This window comes from Hemibagrus wyckioides, linkage group LG16, assembly GCF_019097595.1.
Source record: "Hemibagrus wyckioides isolate EC202008001 linkage group LG16, SWU_Hwy_1.0, whole genome shotgun sequence".
NCBI classification, from domain to species: Eukaryota; Metazoa; Chordata; class Actinopteri; order Siluriformes; family Bagridae; genus Hemibagrus; species Hemibagrus wyckioides.
In genome coordinates this window covers 14,264,963-14,288,491 of record NC_080725.1, presented here as the reverse complement: position 1 = coordinate 14,288,491, position 23,529 = coordinate 14,264,963, and the positions used below count along the sequence as shown (strand labels likewise).

The 23,529-nt window shown below is 38.5% G+C and overlaps 3 protein-coding genes and 1 pseudogene across 9 annotated transcripts in view; all 4 read right to left on the bottom strand.

Moving 5' to 3' along the window:
• Positions 1 to 4,247, bottom strand: part of LOC131366969 (protocadherin beta-16-like) — a 70,546-nt pseudogene extending 66,299 nt beyond the window's left edge.
• LOC131366964 (protocadherin alpha-C2-like) overlaps positions 1 to 23,529 on the bottom strand; it is a 239,726-nt gene that overhangs the window by 180,753 nt on the left and 35,444 nt on the right. For 2 of the 7 annotated variants that reach the window (XM_058412044.1, XM_058412071.1), the window contains exon 1: positions 5,939 to 8,503. The exons of 4 other annotated variants lie outside the window; for them this stretch is intronic. In XM_058412044.1, coding sequence (XP_058268027.1) covers positions 5,939 to 8,347 — 2,409 coding nt within the window. In that variant the 5' untranslated portion in view covers positions 8,348 to 8,503. Of the gene's footprint in view, positions 1 to 5,938; positions 8,504 to 15,885; positions 18,423 to 23,529 lie in introns of those variants that run through there. One more of the 7 variants, XM_058412046.1, reaches the window with a different exon arrangement.
• On the bottom strand, positions 12,567 to 15,140 carry LOC131366970 (protocadherin beta-16-like). Its single transcript, XM_058412080.1, has one exon. It carries the CDS (start codon positions 15,033 to 15,035, stop codon positions 12,582 to 12,584), a length of 2,454 nt encoding a protein of 817 aa, XP_058268063.1. The 5' UTR covers positions 15,036 to 15,140; the 3' UTR covers positions 12,567 to 12,581.
• On the bottom strand, positions 20,062 to 23,206 carry LOC131366971 (protocadherin beta-16-like). Its single transcript, XM_058412082.1, has one exon. It carries the CDS (start codon positions 22,656 to 22,658, stop codon positions 20,205 to 20,207), a length of 2,454 nt encoding a protein of 817 aa, XP_058268065.1. The 5' UTR covers positions 22,659 to 23,206; the 3' UTR covers positions 20,062 to 20,204.

Below are 23,529 nucleotides of genomic sequence, written 5' to 3'. Positions count from 1 at the left end.
TACATATTTTTATATTCCATCAACTCAACAAAAAGCACAATAAAGAAAATTGTCTCTGTTTACAGTAAACTGAATTCATGTATTATCCACTCATCTATATAAAGCCGCTCTTGACGCTGTCTACCAGAGTGTGGTGCTGAAACAGGCCTCAGCATACTAATTATCAGAAGTGGTGGACTAAGTAGTACACACTTCAAGATAAAAATCTTCTATAAAGCAAGAAGAATACTTTTATATGAGCCATGCCTCACCAAAAAGAGCTTTCAGAAGATCTATGATCAAGAAATGTTGATTTACATAATGCTGGAAAGGTTTACTAAGTTATTTTAAAGAGTTTAGAAATTAACCAGTCTACAGTAAACGATCTTCAAATGGAGACACTTTGGGACTGTGGCTACACTACCAATAAGTGGGTACCCAGTCAAAATGACCCCAAGAGCGCAGTGAAGACTCATCAGTGAGGTAAAGAAACAACCCTGAAAGACAGCCAAAGATTTGAAGGCATCATTGGAACTGACTAACATCTGTGTTCATGAGTCTACAGTATGTAAAACATTGAACAAGCAGGGTGTCTGTAGCAGGACACAACGAAGGTGCTGCTGCTCACTAAAAAGAACATTGCTGCATGGCTGAAGTTTGCAAAAGAGCACACTGACACTCCACAGTGGTATTGGCAAAATGTTTTTTGGACTGATGAAACTAAGATTGAACTATTCGGAAAGAACAAGCAGAACTACATCTGCTGTAAAAAAAATCACATCATGAAACCATCAACCCAACCATAAAGTATGGTGGAGGAAACATCATGATATGGGCCTGGCTAGCTTGCAGTCATTGAGGGGAAGATGAATTCCCAAGTGTATCAAAAAATTCTTCAGGACAATGAGAGAATATCTGTAAGACAGCTTAAACTCTGTAGAAGTTTGGTGATGCAACAGGACAATGACCCAAAACACCAGAGCAAGTCCACAACAGAATGGCTTCAGAAAAACAAAATCCACTTTTTGGATTGGCCAAGTTGGAGCCCTGACATCAACCCAATAGAGATGCTATGGAATGACTTGAAGAGAGCCATACACAGGAGACATTCAAAGAATATGACAGAGCTAAAGCAGTTCTGCTGGATGAATGGGCTAAAATTCCTTCTGAACAATGTGTAAGTCTGATCCACAGCTACAGGAAGGACCCGGTTGTTATTGCTACCAGGCGGGAGGGGTAAACCAGATATTAATTCCAAGAGTTCACTTACTTTTTCCACTAACATTTTGGATGTTGATTGAGTGTGTTTAATGAAGACAAGAAAGATCAGAATTTTTTTGTGTCATTATTTAGGCACATTACACAAGAGTATTTTAATACTCTTAGACTAGATGAAGATCTGATCACATTTTATAACAAATTTATGCAGAAAACCATGAAAATTCAAAAGGTTCACATACTTTTTCGAGCCACTGTGCATCTTTTTTCTTCGGTCTAGTAGAGAATGTATGTAGTGTAGGATTGTAGATCACAATTTGCAATTAAGAATAGAAATTAGATGCATTTTGCATCCTCTTTTGTTCTTTCTTTTTTTTATTTTATAAAAAAGTATTAGGACTTATAAAAAGCAGGAAAGTAAACACCAAAAAAAGAATGGGCAGGAAGAGGTGAACATGACTTTTTTAGTATTAAAATCTAAAACTGAAATAATATTGAATTACTAATCTTACCTCGACTAGCTCTTCCACATCAAAAAGGTTGCTTGTATTTGCAAGATCTGGACTCTTCTTCAGAGATCCACCAGCAGTAAGAGTGCTGTCATTGTAAGATGTGATGAACTTGAAGTCACTGGTACGTGATCCTGTTGTTAGATACGTGTCATAATTGTAAGAACTACGGAGAGTTCCAGCTCCCTCCACCTCTGCATAGTTGGGAGGGAGATACGCACTGGGAATGGCCACTGCTCCATCAAAAAACAGTCTGGGCTTTCTCCTGTGGCAAAACCTCACAGCCAGGACCAGAATAATGAAAGTCAGAAAGAAGGTGGAGACAGAAACTAGCGCAATTATCAGATAAAAAGTCAGTTTGGAATTGCTCTCATCATAAGTCATGTCTTTAAGTTCTGGAACTTCAGCAAGATTATCAGAAATAAGTAAATATACAGAGCAGGTAGCAGAGAGAGGTGGCTGTCCATTATCTTTCACTGAGATGACGAGGTTCTGTTTCATGTTGTCAGATTCAGTAATGTCCCTCTGAGCCCTGATCTCTCCACTATAGAGGCCGATAGTGAAAAGTCCCGGATCAGAAGATTTGATAATCTGATACGAGAGCCATGCATTCTGTCCAGAGTCAGCATCCACAGCGATGACTTTGGAGACCAGAGAGCCAGAGAGAGCAGCTTTAGGGACCATCTCAGTCATTAAAGACCTTCCCTCTGAAGCAGGGTATAATATCTGTGGAGAGTTATCATTCTCATCTGATATAAACACACTCACAGTCACGTTGCTGCTGAGTGGAGGAGAACCATTGTCTCTGGCTACAACCTGGACTTTGAAGTTTCTGAACTTTTCATAGTCAAATGACCTCAAAGCCTGGATAACTCCTGTGTCTGAGTTAATGGATAAAAATGAGGACACTGGAAGACCATTTAAATCACTGGACACCAGAGAATACATTACTGTACCATTCTGCCTCCAGTCTGGGTCACTAGCAGTAACAGAACTAATAGAGGTTCCTGGTTTGTTATTTTCCATTATATATGCAATGTAGGATTGCTGCTTAAATACAGGAGGATTGTCATTCACATCAGATACAGTTAAATGAATGGTCATAGATGTTGATAAAGGTGGAGATCCTCCATCAGTAGCAGTGATTGTTATGTTATAATCTGATTCTTTCTCTCTGTCTAACAAACTCGTGGTTAGCAGAGAAAAGTAATTTTTAATAGATGGGTTTAATTTAAAAGGAACATTTTCTTGAATGGAGCATCTGACTTTTCGATTATCTCCTGTATCATTATCCTGAATATTTATTATGGCTATTTCAGTTCCAATCACAGAATTTTCGAGAATTGGATCATTCAGTGATTTAAGAATAATTCTTGGAGCGTTGTCATTTACATCAGTGATGTCTATAATCATTTTGGCAGTGGACGCTAAGCCAGAACCATCTTTTGCCTGGACTCTCATTTCATATGTACTTTCCTCTTCATAATCAATATTTCCGTTCACTGTAATTCGACCAGTTATCCTATCAATAGAAAATAACTTTTCAGCTGTATCAGATATTCGACTAAATTCATAACTGACTTCCCCGTTTACCCCCTCATCGGCGTCTGTAGCGCTCACTGTAACTACTTCTGCACCCAGCGCTGCGTTTTCAGCCAGAGTAACCTTATACACAGACTGACTAAAAACCGGGGTATTGTCATTAGCATCAAGCACATTGATGTGGATAACTGCAGTACCAGACCTCTGTGGTGTGCCTCCATCAGTCGCAGTAAATATTAAATCTATTTCCTTCGTCAGTTCACGATCCAGCTCTTTTTCCAAAACCAGTTCAGCGTATTTTCCTCCCTCCGTGTTTTCTTTAATCGATAAAACAAAATGATTATTTCTTTCCAGCGAATATCCTTGAACCGAATTTTGGCCGATATCCGAATCGTGTGCTTCATCCAAAGGAAAACGTTCTCCTTTAATGATTGATTCCATTATATTAAATGTAATCCGATCGTTAGGAAATCTCGGCGCGTTGTCGTTTATATCCTGAATCTGCAGTGAAATGCGATGCACATCAAGAGGATTTTCCAACACAAGCTCGTAATTAAGAATGCATGAAATTTTCGACCCACAGAGCTTCTCTCGATCTATTGTTTCCGCCACGACCAGATTTCCACTACTCAGATTAATGTCGCAATACCGTTTAGCGCTGCCTTCCGTCTCTATCCGAGCTTTATGAGCAGATAATCGTTTCACATCAAGTCCAAGATCCTTTGCTATATTTCCGATCACATATTGTAGCTTCGTTTCTTCTGGGAATGTGTAACTCAAATCTCCTCGGACAGCAGGAATCAAAATACAAATACAAGCCAAAATCCATGGTACCGAAAACGAAACGCTTTTCTTTTCCATTCCGCAACGCCCACAATATCTCTTTTAATCGAAAAACACGTACCTAATGTTAATTAAATATATGATTTAATGTCCTTAGCAAACACAACCTTCTGCAGCAATGGTCCTCTGTATGGGGAGAAAGCTGGAACATATCATGAAAAGGGTGGAGAGCTTGAACAGTTTCAGTCCGTTGGTAAAGAGCGACCTTCTGAGTATATGTCGAGAACTACAGTCAAATGTTTTCTATTACAAAATCGAAATCTATAGTGAATAGTAACATTGTTCGTAAGCAGACATTTCTATTAGTTATATAACTGACTAAATAAATAAGTAAATGAATAGGAATACGATTCTCTGTGGAGTGAAATAAATTATACACGTTAAATTATGCTACTTAAATGAAATGGTTAAAACAAACGTCAAATCTACAAAAAAGAATCACTGGCCAACACATAATGCTGAAGTTTTTGTAAAACATCTACAGTGAACAAGGTTAAAGTAACTCTTAATCCACTGCAATGCTGAACAATTACCCACAACACTGAGTCATAAAAACATTAATTTCTAAAAGATTAATTTTTCCAATTTGATGAGTACAGACTACAGATACGATTTAATAATAATTTAATAATCCCCAGATAAAGAAATTAATTGGAGTCATTTGAATTAAAATTCAAACAGTTTTCATTATTTGAGGATGCATCAATAACAAGTTGCATGTTAAAGGAAGTAGCCATTGTGGGACATAATTTTGTAAATGAGGATATGTGTATGAGGTGTGATGTAGTGTGAAATAATCAGGGGACAGCAGGAGTGAGTTCTCAGGTAAGGTTTATTCGTTAGGTCGTTTGAGCTTAAGAACAATATAAGGTTTAACACGGCATGTTGGCCTGTCATGGGCCTTGCACACAGGCTGCAAGGGCTTTGAAGAACAAATAGTTGTATCAATGATGTCAGTCTGGCAGGCTTTCTCTGCGGTACCAGGCTTTCCAAACTTGGACCAATCAATGGCAGAGACGTACCCTAGATTATTATGGTCAATCTTCGCTCCACTGGTACCTTGAGCGGCAGTGATCTCATCATGAAGTAAGCGCAGCGCGTGCTGGATGGCAATGGTGGTACCAGGCGAAATATCTAGAGTACATACGTAGAAGACAGCAGATAAATCAGAAAAGCCATGAAGTGTAGAGTGTAATGTAGAAAAATAAAAGAAAGGGTGTTGACCCCTGAAGGACTGAGAACTTACCCATGCTGTCTCCTGAAGAAGAATGAGGTGTTGGCGAGAGTGAGGCCGAAGACAATCCCACTGGTGGGGGCGGAAACGCCCAATTTTTAATATAATGATTTAGGGAAGTTTAATTATAATGGTATTCGAAAAGTTGTAAATTCAAAGATAATGGTGTAAAAAAGAATCTAAAAGGTCCAAAAAAGAAAGATGGGTGGGATTGTCTAGGCAAAGAACCAGTGACGTGTTGCATTGGGAAGATAAGGGAAATGTATATAAAGGCTGGAGTTGGAGTTCCCCAGAGAGAGGTTGTTGGGACGTTCATGTGTGAGCATCTCAATTCTTGTGTCAGCGCTGATTACAAAATAAAATCTCTTATCTGCATTCATCTAGTCTGCTTGATTGGCTTATTTAGTTTTGAGGCCTTACTAACTGTGAGTCTCACTTAGACTGAGCTGTCGGGTCGGTGTGGAGCTGGAGTCAGATTGTAGTAGTGAGCACAGTAGAATTTTTATTCCACACCATCCACATGGAGATTAAAGATATGACCAAATGTAGTCTCGGTAGAACTAATTTAAGATTAAATTAATTGAATTCTATGTAAAACATTTTCATGGCTTACCTCAAGTGCATCCTCTGTATTGAGTGTAATGAGACTCGCACCTAAAACCTCATCTTGGCTCTTCTTCAGAGTTCCACCAGCAGTAAGAGTGCTGTCATTGTAAGACGTGATGAACTTGAAGTCACTGGTATGTGATCCTGTTGTTAGATACGTGTCATAATTGTAAGAACTACAGAGAGTTCCAGCTCCCTCCACATCTGCATAGTTGGGAGGGAGATACGCACTGGGAATGGCCACTGCTCCATCAAACAACAATCTGGTCTTTCTTCTGTGGCAAAACCTCACAGCCAGGATCAGAATAATGAAAGTCAGAAAGAAGGTGGAGACGGAAACTAGCGCAATGATCAGATAAAAAGTCAGTTTGGAATTGCTCTCCTCATAAGTCATGTCTTTAAGCTCTGGAACTTCAGCAAGATTATCAGAAATAAGTAAATATACAGAACAGGTAGCAGAGAGAGGCGGCTGTCCATTATCTTTCACTGAGATAATGAGGTTCTGTTTCATGCTGTCAGATTCAGTAATGTCCCTCTGAGCCCTGATCTCTCCACTATGGAGACCGATAGTGAAAAGTCCCAGATCAGTAGATTTGACAATCTGATACGACAGCCACGCGTTCTGTCCAGAGTCAGCATCTACGGCAATGACTTTGGAGACCAGAGAGCCAGAGAGAGCAGCTTTAGGGACCATCTCAGTCATTAAAGACTTTCCCTCTGGAGCAGGGTATAATATCTGTGGAGAATTATCATTCTCATCTGATATAAACACACTCACAGTCACGTTGCTGCTAAGTGGAGGAGAACCATTGTCTCTGGCTTCAACCTGGACTGTAAAGTTTCTGATCTTTTCATAGTCAAATGACCTCACAGCCTGGATCACTCCTGTATCTGAGTTAACAGATAAAAATGAGGTTGATGGAAGACCGTTTATCTCACAGGGCACCAGAGAATACAATACTGTACCGTTCTGCCTCCAGTCTGGATCTTTTGCAGTAACAGAAATAATAGAGGTTCCTGGTTTGTTATTTTCCATTACATATGCAGTGTAGGATTGCTGTTCAAATACAGGAGGATTGTCGTTGATGTCTGCTACAGATAAATGAATGGTCATGGATGAGGATAATGGTGGAGATCCTCCATCAGAAGCAGTGATTGTTATGTTATATTCTTCTTCCAGCTCTCGATCTAGCATGCCTGTCGTTACCAGTGAAAAATAATTTTTAATGGATGGATTCAATTTATAAGGAACATTTCCCTGAATTGAACAACGGATCTGTCGATTATCCCCTGAATCTTTATCCTGAACATTAATAATCGCGACTTCAGTGCCTACAATAACATTCTCAGGTAGAGGATTATTCAAAGATTTAAGAATAACTTTAGGAGCATTATCATTGACATCACTGATATCTATAATAACACTTGCAGTTGATGCTAAGCCAGATCCATCTTTAGCTTGGACTCCAATTTCATAATACTTTTCCTCCTCATAGTCAATATCTCCATTTATCCTAATTTGTCCTGTGAGTTTATCAATCCTAAACAGTTGTGCTGCGTTATCCGGGATGTGACTGAATTCATAGGTAACTGCACCGTTAGCTCCTTCATCTGCATCTTCTGCGCTCACAGTAACGACTTCTGTTCCTACTGGTGCGTTTTCAGCTAAAACAACTTTATATACAGACTGACTGAACACCGGAACATTATCATTAGCATCTAGTACTGTGATGTGTATAACAGCAGTCCCTGATCTCTGAGGAATCCCGCCATCCACTGCGGTAAGTATCAAGTCAATATCCTTCTGTTGTTCGCGATCCAGCTCTTTATCCAACACAAGTTCCGCGTATTTCCGTCCGTTTTTATTTTCTTCTTCAGACAAAACAAAATGTTCGTTCTTCTGGAGCGAATAGCCATTAACTCCGTTTTGTCCGATATCAGAATCGTGAGCTTCATCTAAACGGAAGCGCTGGCCTTTTATAGCGGACTCGGGAATTTCTAGATGTATGCGCTCATTGAGAAATTTCGGCGCATTGTCGTTAATATCCTGAATATTCAGAGAAACGCGGTGTAGTTCTAGAGGATTTTCTAGGACGAGTTCATGATTCAGGATGCAGTTTAATCTCGAACCACAAAGCTTTTCCCGGTCTATTGTCTCTGAAACGATCAAATCTCCAGTATTAAAATTAATATCCACATACCGCTTGCTGCTATCCTCTGTTTCAACTCGGGCTTTTCTTGTTGATAATTTTAACGCATCCAATCCAAGATCCTTTGCAATATTTCCAACGATATACTGCGGCTTGGTTTCCTCTGGAACTGTGTAGCTCATGTCTCCATGGGCGGTATGAAAAATGAAGGAAAGAAGCGCCACGAGTAGAGAAGACAACGGGACCGAAAGCATCCTGCATCCCATATCTGAAGAGTTGAAATTCCTCACTCGAATAACGCTGTGTATAGTTTTATATTAAGGCAATGTGTAGAAATAATTAGAAATCCATCCGCCTAAGAGATAAGGTAGACTACTCCATTTTGTATATCGCTAGTTTTTGCTGTCGTTGATCTCAGCAACTGAGTATTTAAGGACTGGGCGGAAAGGTTTAGTAATGTGTGTAAGTGATGGTCAACAGCGACGCTCTGAGCATTTTGCTTTTATTGCAGGTACAAATTAATCAGCAACAACTGCAGCAATGAATGTGAGTAGAGTCTTATTTAGACTGAGTGAAGCGCGAAAAGCATTCAGTGAACATGCCTTATTTTAAAAATTTTCCTATGTCTGCAGTATAGCACTTGTGCTGTCCACGTGGACGGTGCTAAAACTGAAAACAAAGCAAAGATCACGTAGTAATATCTGTTTAAATTTTCTCAAATAACATAAAATATCATTAATAAAACAGCGGTATGTAAAATAAAGCAGTACGTATAACACAAAGTTCAGAACTCTGTGTCATTTTCTCTAATTGCTGAAGTCTGTCAGGAGTTATAGAATTATTCAAAAAGAGTAACTGCACATTATTTAATAAGTGTTTGAGGCGTTTTTTTAAATAAATTATGCGACTAGAAAATCCGATAAAAAAAAACAAAAAAAATTGTCCAAATCCAAAAGTATTGATGTTCTCAGTTATATTACTGTGTGAATTCTTTAAATAATGTCCCACAGCGAAAAGAGAGAATGACGCCTTAAATTTCAGCACCATGGAGAGCCTCCAGTTAGCCATAATACTGATGGATCTTTTTGTAAGATTCAAGACTTTAAGAGACACAAGTGGTTTGTTACAAAGAGACAATGAATTCACCTGCTAATCATTAAAATTACAAATAAACATTTCTAAATGACAATTAAGACCACTTCTTTTCACATGTCTACAATATTAAGAATTCAGGATGACAAACGCCACAAACCTCTGAAAAATCAGTACAGGCCTCAGTATTAATGCTTCACATTAAATGATGCATTTGACATTATTGGTTTCATTACTATTTCACAAAACTGTGCACAAATATGAAGAGAAGTATAAATTTTGGTTGCAATGATTAGAGCTTGAATGATATATTACAAGTTCGCTTGCAATTTTCTGACAGATGAAGAAAAAGAAAAATGACAAGTGCATATTTAACATCTCAAGTATAATTAAAATGTGACACCTAGGAGCAGCATCAACCATTCAGCTCAGAGCATCATTAGACAGTGTGGGAAAGAGGAGTAATAGTTTAGTACCGTGCTCTGCATACGAGTTTGGACAAAATATCGAGACACACTCATGCTACAGTAAAGGATAAAATATGATCTGTTTGGCTAGTCTATACCTACAGCAGGTAGAGGAATGAACACACAAACAGCAGCTATGATGCTAATTTAAATCACACTGTAGTCCACACTGTGTATCCCTTCATTTGTACAAGCAGGAAATAAACAGGGTTGTGCATGGAAAGGCAAGAAGCGGCGATTAAGTTACAGCAAACAATACTTAAACAATGCAGGGAGCTTCATCACATTTTAAATATTTTGTGATGTCATCCCATGTTACTAGACAAAAATGTACTGAATTAATGCACTTTTAAGGAACATCCAATTGAATTATATTACAAAGTCACTACCCAAAGGAAAGGCAAGAATTCTTATCTCATCTGCCTCTCCTATATTATTAAGCGTAATCAGGCTTGCAGCTAAAGTCTCATTTTGTACCTTCTTCAGAGTTCCACCAGCAGTAAGAGTGCTGTCATTGTAAGAAGTGATGAACTTGAAGTCACTGGTACGTGATCCTGTTGTTAGATACGACTTATAATTGTAAGAACTACGGAGAGTTCCAGCTCCCTCCACCTCTGCATAGTTGGGAGGGAGATACGCACTGGGAATGGCCACTGCTCCATCTAAGACGAGTTCATGATTCAGGATGCAATTTAATCTCGAACCACAAAGCTTTTCCTGGTCTATTGTCTCTGAAACGATCAACTCTCCAGTATTAAAATTAATATCCACATACCGCTTGCTGCTATCCTCCGTTTCAACTCGGGCTTTTCCTGTTGATAATTTTAACGCATCCAATCCAAGATCCTTTGCAATATTTCCAATCACATACTGCATCTTGGTTTCCTCTGGAACTGTGTAGCTCATGTCTCCATGGGCGGTATGAAAAATGAAGGAAAGAAGCGCCACGAGTAGAGAAGACAACGGGACCGAAAGCATCCTGCATCCCATATCTGAAGAGTTGAAATTCCTCACTCGAATAGCTCTGCAAATTATTTTATATTAAGGCAATGTGTAGAAATTTTTACAAATCCATCCACCTAAGAGATAAGGTAGACTACTCCATTTTGTATATCGCTAGTTTTTGCTGTCGTTGATCTCAGCAACTGAGTATTTAAGGACTGGGCGGAAAGGTTTAGTAATGTGTGTAAGTGATGGTCAACAGCAACGCTCTGAGCATTTTGCTTTTATTGCAGGTACAAATTAATCAGCAAAAACTACAGCAATAAATGGGAGTAGCGTCTTATTAACCTGACCGAAAAGCATTCAGTGAACATGCCTTATTTTAAACATTTTCCTATGTCTGCAGTAGAGCACTTGTGCTGTCCACGTGGATGGTGCTAAAACTGAAAACGTCTGGATATGGAGCAAAGATCACGTGGTTATATCTGTTTAACTTTAATCAAATAACATAAAATATTATTAATAAAACAGCGGTATGTAAAATAAAGCGGTACGTATAACAACGTTCACTACTCTGTGTCATTTTCTCTAATTGCTAAAGTCTGTCAGGAGTTACGGAATTATTCAAAAAGAGTAATTGCACATTATTTAATAAGTGTTTAAAGCATATTTTTAAGTAAATTATGCGACTAGAATGTTTGATAAAAACAAAATTTTTGTCCATATCTAAAAGTTATGATTTTCTCAGCTGTATTACCATGTGAATTCTTTAAATGATGAACCACAGCAAATAGAGAGAAGGACGCCTTAAATATCGGCAGCATGGAGAGCCTCCAGTTAGCCATAATACTGATGGATCTTTTTGTGTAAGACTCAAGACTTTAAGAGACACAGTGGTTTGTTACAAACAGACAATGAATTCACCTGCTAATCATTGAAATCACGAATAAACATTGCTATATGGCACTTAAACCCACTTCTTTTCGTATGTATACAATATTAAGAATTCAGGATGACAAACGCAACAAATTTCTGAAAAATCAATACAGGCCTAAATATTAGTGCTTAAATGATGCATTTGACATTATTAGTTTCATTACTATTTCACAAAACTGTGCACAAATATGAAGAGAATCCTTAATTTTGGTTGCTATTATTAGAGCCTGCATGATATATTACAAGTATGTTTGCAATTTTCTGACAGATGAAGAAAAAGAAAAACAACAAGTGCATATTTATCTCAAGTATCTCAAGTAACTCATACATATTTATCTCAAGTATCTCAAGTATAATTAAAATGTGACACCTAGCAGCAGCATCAACCATTCAGCTCAGAGCATCATTAGACAGTGTGGGAAAGAGGAGTAATAGTTTGGGACCATGCTCTGCATACAAGTTTGGACAAAATATCGAGACACACTCATGGTACACTGAAGGATAAAATATGATCTGTTTGGCTAGTCTATACCTACAGCAGGTAGAGGAATGAACACACAAACAGCAGCTATGATACTAATTTAAATCACACTGTAGTCCACATTGTGTATCCCTTCATTTGTACAAGCAGGAAATAAACAGGGTTGTGCATGGAAAGGCAAGAAGCGACGATTGAGCTATCAGCTTGTTTGAAATTATTTCTGATTCAATACAAGCAATCAATCATACAAGAAAATGAGAAATGGAAAGAAATGAGAAATGAATAAGAATCAAAGAATAGACAAAATTAACACATCAGGAAATTAAAGTCTTCACACTAGAAAATGTGATTTGACCACAATTTACTCCACAGAAAGTTTATGATTCATGAAAGTTATAATACGTGAGTAAGTTGAAAAACAACTAGTTATATCATGTAATCCTCCATAAGGCAGTGCTACAGCAAACAATACTTAAACAACGCAGGGAGCTTCATCACATTCTAAATATTTTGTGATGTCATCCCATGTTACTAGACAAAAATGTACTGAGTTAATGCACTTTTAAGGAACATCCAATGGAATTATATTACAAAGTCACCAAACAAAGGAAAGGCAAGAATTCTTACCTCATCTGCCTCTCCTATATTATTAAGCGTAATCAGGCTTGCAGCTAAAGTCTCATTTTGTACCTTCTTCAGAGTTCCACCAGCAGTAAGAGTGCTGTCATTGTAAGACGTGATGAACTTGAAGTCACTGGTACGTGATCCTGTTGTTAGATACGTGTCATAATTGTAAGAACTACGGAGAGTTCCAGCTCCCTCCACCTCTGCATAGTTGGGAGGGAGATACGCACTGGGAATGGCCACTGCTCCATCAAACAACAGTCTGGGCTTTCTCCTGTGGCAAAACCTCACAGCCAGGATCAGAATAATGAAAGTCAGAAAGAAGGTGGAGACGGAAACTAGCGCAATGATCAGATAAAAAGTCAATTTGGAATTGCTCTCCTCATAAGTCATGTCTTTAAGCTCTGGAACTTCAGCAAGATTGTCAGAAATAAGTAAATATACAGAACAGGTAGCAGAGAGAGGCGGCTGTCCATTATCTTTCACTGAGATCACAAGGTTCTGTTTCATGCTGTCAGATTCAGTAATGTCCCTCTGAGCCCTGATCTCTCCACTATGGAGACCAATATTGAAAAGTCCTGGATCAGTAGATTTGACGATCTGATATGACAGCCACGCGTTCTGTCCAGAGTCAGCATCCACAGCAATGACTTTGGAGACCAGAGAGCCAGAGAGAGCAGCTTTAGGGACCATCTCAGTCATTAAAGACTTTCCCTCTGGAGCAGGGTATAATATCTGTGGAGAGTTATCATTCTCATCTGATATGAACACACTCACAGTCACATTGCTGCTGAGTGGAGGAGAACCATTGTCTCTGGCTACAACCTGGACTTTAAAGTTTCTGAACTTTTCATAGTCAAATGACCTCACAGCCTGGATCACTCCTGTGTCTGAGTTAACAGATAAAAATGAGGATGCAGGAAGACCGTTTATCTCACTGGGCACCAGGGAATACATTACTGTACCGTTCTGCCTCCAGTCTGGGTCTCCTGCAGTAACAGAACTAACAGAGGTTCCTGGTTTGTTATTTTCCATTACATATGCAGTGTAGGATTGCTGTTTAAATACAGGAGGATTGTCATTCACATCAGATATGGTTAAATGAATGGTCATTGATGTTGATAAAGGTGGAGATCCTCCATCCGTAGCAATGATTGTTATGTTATAATCTGATTCTTTCTCTCTGTCTAACAAGCTGGTGGTTACCAAAGAAAAGTAGTTTTTAATGGATGGGTTTAATTTAAAAGGAACATTTTCATGAATGGAGCATCTGACTTTTCGATTATCAATTGAATCATTATCCTGAATATTAATGATGGCCACTTCAGTGCCTACAATACTATTTTCAGGAATTGGATCATTCAGTGATTTAAGAATAATTCTTGGAGAGTTGTCATTTACATCAGTGATGTCTATAATAATTTTTGCAGTGGATGTTAAACCAGAACCATCTTTTGCCTGGACTCTCATTTCATATGTAGTTTCCTCTTCATAATCGATGTTTCCGTTCACTGTAATTCGACCAGTTATCCTATCAATCGAGAATAACTTTTCAGCTGTGTCAGATATTCGACTAAATTCATAACTGACTTCCCCGTTTACCCCCTCATCGGCGTCTGTGGCGATCACTGTAACTACTTCTGCACCCAGCGCTGCGTTTTCAGCCAGAGTAACCTTATACACAGACTGACTAAAAACCGGGGTATTGTCATTAGCATCGAGCACATTGATGTGGATAACTGCAGTACCAGACCTCTGTGGTGTGCCTCCATCAGTCGCAGTAAATATTAAATCTATTTCCTTCGTCAGTTCACGATCCAGCTCTTTTTCCATAACCAGTTCAGCGTATTTTCCTCCCTCCGTGTTTTCTTTAACCGACAAAACAAAATGATTATTTCTTTCCAGCGAATACTCTTGAACAGAATTTTGGCCAATATCAGAATCGTGAGCTTCATCCAAACGGAAACGCTCTCCTTTGTCGGTTGATTCCATCATATTAAATGTAATCCGATCGTTAGGAAATCTCGGCGCGTTGTCGTTTACATCCTGAATCTGCAGTGAAATGCGATGCACATCAAGAGGATTTTCCAACACAAGCTCGAAATTAAGAATGCACGAAATTTTCGACCCACAAAGCTTCTCTCGATCTATTGTTTCCGCCACGACCAGATTTCCACTATTCAGATTAATGTCGCAATACCGTTTAGCGCTGCCTTCCGTCTCTATTCGAGCTTTACGAGCAGATAATCGTTTCACATCAAGACCAATATCCTTTGCTACATTTCCGATCACATATTGTAGCTTCGTTTCTTCTGGGAATGTGTAGCTCAAATCCCCATGGACAGAAGGAATCAAAATACAAATACAAGCTAAAATGCATGGTGCCGAAAACGAAAAACTATACTTTTCCATTCCGCAACGTCCACAATTCCTCTTTTAATCGAAAAGCATGTACTGACTGTTAATAAAATACATTATTTCATGTCCACAATAAACACAACCTTCTGCAGCAATGGTCCTCTGTATTAGGAGAAAGCTGGAATATATCATGAACAGGGTGAGGAGCTTCAATAATTTTAGTCTGTTGGTAAAGAGCGACCCTCTGAGTGTATGTTAAGAACTACAATCAAATGTTTCCTATTACAAAATCAAAATCTATCGTGAATAGTAACAAATTGTTCGTAAGCACACATATCTATTAGTTAAATTACTGATTAAATAAATAAATAAATAAATAAATAGCAATACGATTCTTTGTGGAGTGAAATAAATTACACAGATTAAATTATGCTATTTAAATCAAATGTTTAAAACAAATGTCAAATCTACCAAAAAGAATCACTGGCCAACACATAATGCTGAAGTTTTTGTAAAACATCTACATTGAACAAGGTTAAAATAAATCTTAATCCACTGCAATGCTGAACAATTAGCCACAACAATGAGTCATACAAACATTACTTTTTAAAAATATCATTTATCCAATTTGATTAATACAGACTACAGCTACGATATAATTTAATATTCCCAAGGGAAAGACATTAATTGGAGTCATGGCGTGAGAATATAATTTAAGTTTAAACAGGTTTCGTTGGTTGAGGATGCACCAATAATAAGTTACATGTTAAAGGAAGAAATGTGAAACATCTACCCAGAAGAAAACATCAAGATGGAGATGAATGATATGACCAATTGTTGTATCTGAAGCCATAATTGAAGATTAAATTCATTGAATACTATGTACAACATTTTCATAGCTTACCTCAAGTGCATCCTCTGTGTTGAGTGTAATGAGACTCACACCTAAAACCTCATCTTGGCTCTTCTTCAGAGTTCCACCAGTAGTAAGAGTGTTGTCATTGTAAGACGTGATGAACTTGAAGTCACTGGTATGTGATCCTGTTGTTAGATACGTGTCATAATTGTAAGAACTGCGGAGAGTTCCAGCTCCCTCCACCTCTGCATAGTTGGGAGGGAGATATGCACTGGGAATGGCCACTGCTCCATCAAACAACAGTCTGGGCTTTCTCCTGTGACAAAACCTCACAGCCATGATCAAAATAATGAAAGTCAGAAAGAAGGTGGAGACGGAAACTAGCGCGATGATCAGATAAAAAGTCAGTTTGGAATTGCTCTCCTCATAAGTCATGTCTTTAAGTTCTGGAACTTCAGCAAGATTATCAGAAATAAGTAAATATATGGAACAGGTAGCAGAAAGAGGTGGCTGTCCATTATCTTTCACTGAAATCACAAGGTTCTGTTTCATGCTGTCAGATTCAGTAATGTCCCTCTGAGCCCTGATCTCTCCACTATGGAGACCGATAGTGAAAAGTCCTGGATCAGTAGATTTGACAATCTGATACGACAGCCACGCATTCTGTCCAGAGTCAGCATCCACAGCAATGACTTTGGAGACCAGAGAGCCAGAGAGAGCAGTTTTAGGGACCATCTCAGTCATTAAAGACTTTCCCTCTGGAGCAGGGTATAATATCTGTGGAGAATTATCATTCTCATCTGATATGAACACACTCACAGTCACGTTGCTGCTGAGTGGAGGAGAACCATTGTCTCTGGCTACAACCTGAAATTTAAAGTTTCTGAACTTTTCATAGTCAAATGACCTCACAGCCTGGATCACTCCTGTATCTGAGTTAACGGATAAAAATGAGGATGATGGAAGACCGTTTATCTCACTGGGCACCAGAGAATACAATACTGTACCGTTCTGCCTCCAGTCTGGGTCTCTAGCAGTAACAGAACTAATAGAGGTTCCTGGTTTGTTATTTTCCATTACATATGCAGTGTAGGATTGCTGATCAAATACAGGAGGATTGTCGTTGATGTCTGCTACAGATAAATGAATGGTCATGGATGAGGATAATGGTGGAGATCCTCCATCAGTAGCAGTGATTGTAATGTTATAATCTTCTTCCAGCTCTCGATCTAGCATGCCTGTCGTTACCAGTGAAAAATAATTTTTAATGGATGGATTCAATTTAAAAGGAACATTTCCCTGAATTGAACAACGGATCTGTCGATTATCCCCTGAATCTTTATCCTGAACATTAATAATCGCGACTTCAGTGCCTACAATAACATTCTCAGGTAGAGGATTTTTCAAAGATTTAAGAATGATTTTAGGAGCATTATCATTGACATCAGTGATATCTATAATAACGCTAGCAGTCGATGCTAAGCCAGATCCATCTTTAGCTTGGACTCCAATTTCATAATACTTTTCCTCCTCATAGTCGATATCTCCATTTATCCTAATTTGTCCTGTGAGTTTATCAATCCTAAACAGTTGTGCTGCGTTATCTTGGATATGACTGAATTCATATGTGACTGCACCGTTCGCTCCTTCATCTGCATCTTCTGCGCTCACAGTAACGACTTCTGTTCCTATTGGTGCGTTTTCAGCTAAAACAACTTTATACACAGACTGACTGAACACCGGAACATTATCATTAGCATCTAAGACAGTGATGTGTATAACAGCAGTCCCTGATCTCTGAGGAATCCCGCCATCCACTGCTGTAAGAATCAAGTCAATATCCTTCTTTTGTTCGCGATCCAGCTCTTTCTCCAACACAAGCTCTGCGTATTTCCTTCCGTATTTATTTTCTTGTACAGACAAAACGAAATAGTCGTTCTTCTGGAGTGAATAGCCATTAACTCCGTTTTGTCCGATATCAGAATCGTGAGCTTCATCTAAACGGAAGCGCTGCCCTTTATCAGCGGACTCGCGAATTTCTAGATGTATGCCCTCATTGAGAAATTTCGGCGCATTGTCGTTAATATCCTGAATATTCACAGAAACGCGGTGTAGTTCTAGCGGATTTTCTAGGACGAGTTCATGATTCAGGATGCAATTTAATCTCGAACCACAAAGCTTTTCCCGGTCTATTGTCTCTGAAACGATCAAATCTCCAGTATTAAAATTAATATCCACATACCGCTTGCTGCTATCCTCCGTTTCAACTCGGGCTTTTCGTGTTGATAATTTTAACGCATCCAATCCGAGATCCTTTGCAATATTTCCAATCACATACTGCGCCTTAGATTCCTCTGGAACTGTGTAGCTCATGTCTCCATGGGCGGTAGGACAAATGAAGGAAAGAAGCGCCACGAGTAGAGAAGACAACGGGACCGAAAGCATCCTGCATCCCATATCTGAAGAATTGAAATTCCTCACTCGAATAGCTCTGCGTAATATTTTATATTAATGTAATGTGTAGAAATTTTTACAAATCCATCCACCTAAGAGATAAGGTAGACTCCATTCTGTATATCGCTAGTTTTTGCTGTCGTTGATCTCAGCAACTCAGTATTTAAGGACTGGGCGGAAAGGTTTAGTAATGTGTGTAAGTGATGGTCAACAGCGACGCTCTGAGCATTTTGCTTTTATTGCAGGTACAAATTAATCAGCAAAAACTGCAGCAATGAATGTGAATAGCGTCTTATTAACCTGACTGAAGCGCGAAAAGCATTCAGTGAACATGCCTTATTTTAAACATTTTCCTATGTCTGCAGTAGAGCACTTGTGCTGTCCACGTGGACGGTGCTAAAACTGAAAACGTCTGGATACGGAGCAAAGATCACGTGGTTATATCTGTTTAACTTTTATCAAATAACATAATATATCATTAATTAAGCAGCGGTATGTAAAATAAAGTGGTACGTATAACAAAGTTCACTACTCTGTGTCATTTTCTCTAATTGCTGAAGTATGTCAGGAGTTACGGAATTATTCAAAAGAAGCCAATGCACATTATTTAATAAGTGTTTAAAGCATATTTTTAAAATAAATTATGCAACTAGAATGTCCGATAAAAAAAAAATTTTGTCCATATCTAAAAGTTATGATTTTCTCAGCTGTATTATCGTGTGAATTCTTTAAATGATGAACCACAGCAAATAGAGAGAAGGACGCCTCAAATTTCAGCACCATGGAGAGCCTCCAGTTAGCCATAATACTGATGGATCTTTTTGTGTAAGACTCAAGACTTTAAGAGACAGAAGTGGTTTGTTACAAACAGACAATGAATTCACCTGCTAATCATTAAAATCACGAATAAACATTGCTATATGGCACTTAAACCCACTTCTTTTCGTATGTATACAATATTAAGAATTCAGGATGACAAACGCAACAAATTTCTGAAAAATCAATACAGACCTAAATATTAGTGCTTAAATGATGCATTTGACATTATTAGTTTCATTACTATTTCACAAAACTGTGCACAAATATGAAGAGAATCCTAAATTTTGGTTGCAATGATTAGAGCTTGAATGATATATTACAAGTTTGCTTGCAATTTTCTGACAGATGAAGAAAAAGAAAAATGACAAGTGCATATTTAACATCTCAAGTATAATTAAAATGTGACACCTAGCAGCAGCATCAACCATTCAGCTCAGAGCATCATTAAACAGTGTAGGAAAGAGGACTAATAGTTTGGGACCATGCTCTGCATACAAGTTTGGACAAAATATCGAGACACACTCATGGTACAGTAAAGGATAAAATATGATCTGTTTGGCTAGTCTATACCTACAGCAGGTAGAGGAATGAACACACAAACAGCAGCTATGATACTAATTTAAATCACACTGTAGTCCACACTGTGTATCCCTTCATTTGTACAAGCAGGAAATAAACAGGGTTGTGCATGGAAAGGCAAGAAGCGACGATTAAACTATCAGCTTGTTTGAAATTATTTCTGATTCAATACAAGCAATCAAACAAGCAAGAAAATGAGAAATGGAAAGAAATGTATAAGAATCAAAGAATAGACAATAATAACAAATCAGGAAATTAATGTCTTCACACCAGAAAATGTGATTTGACCACAATTTATTCCACAGAAAGTTTATGATTCATGAAACTCATAATACGTGAGTAAGTTGAAATACAACTAGTTATATCATGTAATCCTCCATAAGGCAGTGCTACAGCAAACAATACTTAAACAACGCAGGGAGATTTATGACATTCTAAATATTTTGTGATGTCATCCCATGTTACTAGACAAAAATGTACTGAGTTAATGCACTTTAAAGGAACATCCTATGGAATTATATCACAAAATCACCACCCAAAGGAAAGTCATAAATTCTTACCTCATCTGCCTCTCCTATATTATTAAGCGTAATCAAGTTTGCAGCTAAAGTCTCATTTTGGCCCTTCTTCAGAGTTCCACCAGCAGTAAGAGTGCTGTCATCATAAGACGTGATGAACTTGAAGTCACTGGTACGTGATCCTGTTGTTAGATACGTGTCATAATTGTAAGAACTGAGAGTTCCAGCTCCCTCCACCTCTGCATAGTTGGGAGGGAGATACGTGCTGGGAATGGCCACTGCTCCATCAAACAACAGTCTGGGCTTTCTCCTGTGGCAAAACCTCACAGCCAGGATCAGAATAATGAAAGTCAGAAAGAAGGTGGAGACGGAAACTAGCGCGATGATCAGATAAAAAGTCAGTTTGGAATTGCTCTCCTCATAAGTCATGTCTTTAAGCTCTGGAACTTCAGCAAGATTATCAGAAATAAGTAAATATATGGAACAGGTAGCAGAAAGAGGTGGCTGTCCGTTATCTTTCACTGAGATCACAAGGTTCTGTTTCATGCTGTCAGATTCAGTAATGTCCCTCTGAGCCCTGATCTCTCCACTATGGAGACCGATAGTGAAAAGTCCTGGATCATTAGATTTGACAATCTGATACGATAGCCACGCATTCTGTCCAGAGTCAGCATCCACAGCGATGACTTTGGAGACCAGAGAGCCAGAGAGAGCACTCTTAGGGACCATCTCAGTCATTAAAGACTTTCCCTCTGGAGCAGGGTATAATATCTGTGGAGAGTTATCATTCTCATCTGATATGAACACACTCACAGTCACATTGCTGCTGAGTGGAGGAGAACCGTTGTCTCTGGCTACAACCTGGACTTTAAAGTTTCTCAACTTTTCATAGTCAAATGACCTCATAGCCTGAATCACTCCTGTATCTGAGTTAACGGATACAATTGAGGATGTTGGAAGACCATTTATCTCACTGGGCACCAGAGAATACAATACTGTACCGTTCTGCCTCCAGTCTGGGTCTCTAGCAGTAACAGAACTAATAGGGGTTCCTGGTTTGTTATTTTCCATTACATATGCAGTGTAGGATTGCTGATCAAATACAGGAGGATTGTCATTCACATCAGATACGGTAAAATGAATGGTCATGGATGATGATAAAGGTGGAGATCCTCCATCAGTTGCAGTGATTGTTATGTTGTAATCTGATTCTTTCTCTCTGTCTAAGGTGCTAGTTGTTAACAAAGTGAAATAATTCTTAATAGATTTATTTAATTTAAAAGGAATATTTCCTTGAACTGAGCAACTGATTTGTCGATTATCTCCTGAATCTTTATCCTGAACATTAATAATGGCTACTTCAGTGCCTACAATAACATTCTCAGGTAGAGGATTATTCAGAGATTTAATGGAAATTTTAGGCGAATTATCATTGACATCAGTAATATCTATAATGACACTTGCAATCGATGCTAAACCAGAGCCATCTTTGGCTTGGACTCTAATTTCATAATACTTTTCCTCTTCATAGTCGATATCACCAGCTACCGTGATTTGTCCAGTAATTTTATCAACAGTAAATAACTGTGCTGCATTATCAGCAATCCGACTAAATTCATATGTGACTGCACTGTTCGCTCCTTCATCTGCATCTTCTGCGCTCACAGTAACGACTTCTGTTCCGATTGGTGCGTTTTCAGCTAAAACGACTTTATATACAGGCTGACTGAACACCGGAACATTGTCATTAGCATCTAACACAGTGATGTGTATAACAGCAGTCCCTGATCTCTGAGGAATCCCGCCATCCACTGCGGTAAGAATCAGGTCAATATTCTTCTGTTGTTCGCGATCCAGCTCCTTCTCCAACACAAGCTCTGCGTATTTACCCCTCTCGGTGTTTCCTTTCACAGACAAAACAAAATGGTCGTTTTTCTGGAGCGAATAGCCATTAACTCCGTTTTGCCCGATATCAGAATCGTGAGCTTCATCCAAACGGAAGCGCTGTCCTTTTATAGCGGACTCGCCGATTTCAAAGCTAATACGCTCATTGAGAAATTTTGGCGCATTGTCATTAATATCCTGAATATTCACTGAAATGCGATGTAGTTCTAGCGGATTTTCTAAGACGAGTTCATGATTCAGGATGCAGTTTAATCTCGAACCACAAAGCTTTTCCCGGTCTATTTTCTCTGAAACGATCAAATCTCCAGTATTAAAATTAATATCCACATACCGCTTGCTGCTATCCTCTGTTTCAACTCGGGCTTTTCGTGTTGATAATTTTAACGCATCCAATCCGAGATCCTTTGCTACGTTTCCAATAACATACCGATTGTTCATTTCCTCCTGCACCGTGTAGCTCAGATCTCCACAGACGGTGCTCTGATTGAAGAAAAGAGCTGAGATAAATCCTAAAATGACACAAGATAGAGCTCTAGACTTCATCATTTTAGGGTTAGATTGCTTTCCCTACGACATATACTTACTTAAACAAAAGAAAAGTCAAAATATAACCTATTCAAATACAGATCCGAATGCTTGAAAATGATTCTAAGAAAACGCTATTCATCTATTGCAGAAGGTTATGGTCCTTGCTTCCAGGCAGAGTTCTGATTACATATGTAAAAGAAGTGCGGTGAGGGCCTCAATATGTCTCTTGCAGGCGAAGAGCGACACTCTGAGCATCTTGCGATTATTGCAGTTTTAGTGACTCTCAATAACAGACTCCAGCTTCAAATGAAGTGTGTTGAAATAAACAGAAAAAATCGCCGACAGTATACTACTGCATTCTTTCTGAAGTTTTAAAAGGCTGACATTAACTCCGCTACAGATAGCTGTCCACCGCCCTGGTTCTGAAAACAGCCCGAAGCCACTTACAAACAAGTGCACTTGCTTTACATGACAATTAACTCTAATTCGAGAAATATTTTAGTGTAACAAAGATAACCAGCGAAATACAAGCCATGGGCTAGGCATTTAACTGGCCACAGGTATCGTGATAATAACAGTTCTCATTAGCATGAAACATATAGTTAAGTCACCACAAAGGTTGATAAGTTGTGCCAAGCCTGATGAATAGGAATTTTTAATCAAAGATATAAATACATGAATTAGTAAACCAAATGAAAATATGTGACATATCTTTTAAAAGCAGCACAACAACAATACATTTTCCTGACGGTTCAAGAATACTTTTTTTTTTAAAAACAGATATATAATGCAATCAACTATCTCTAATAATATTAAAAAAAAAGTTACACATCACGAAATCATCATTGCACACAACCAGCCAAATGATCAATGTCCAGGAAAAAGAAAC

Excerpts from the sequence above, each read along its gene's own strand:
- LOC131366971 (XM_058412082.1), bottom strand. The coding sequence starts at position 22,658 with ATGATGAAGTCTAGAGCTCTATCTTGTGTCATTTTAGGATTTATCTCA.
- LOC131366970 (XM_058412080.1), bottom strand. The coding sequence starts at position 15,035 with ATGGAAAAGTATAGTTTTTCGTTTTCGGCACCATGCATTTTAGCTTGT.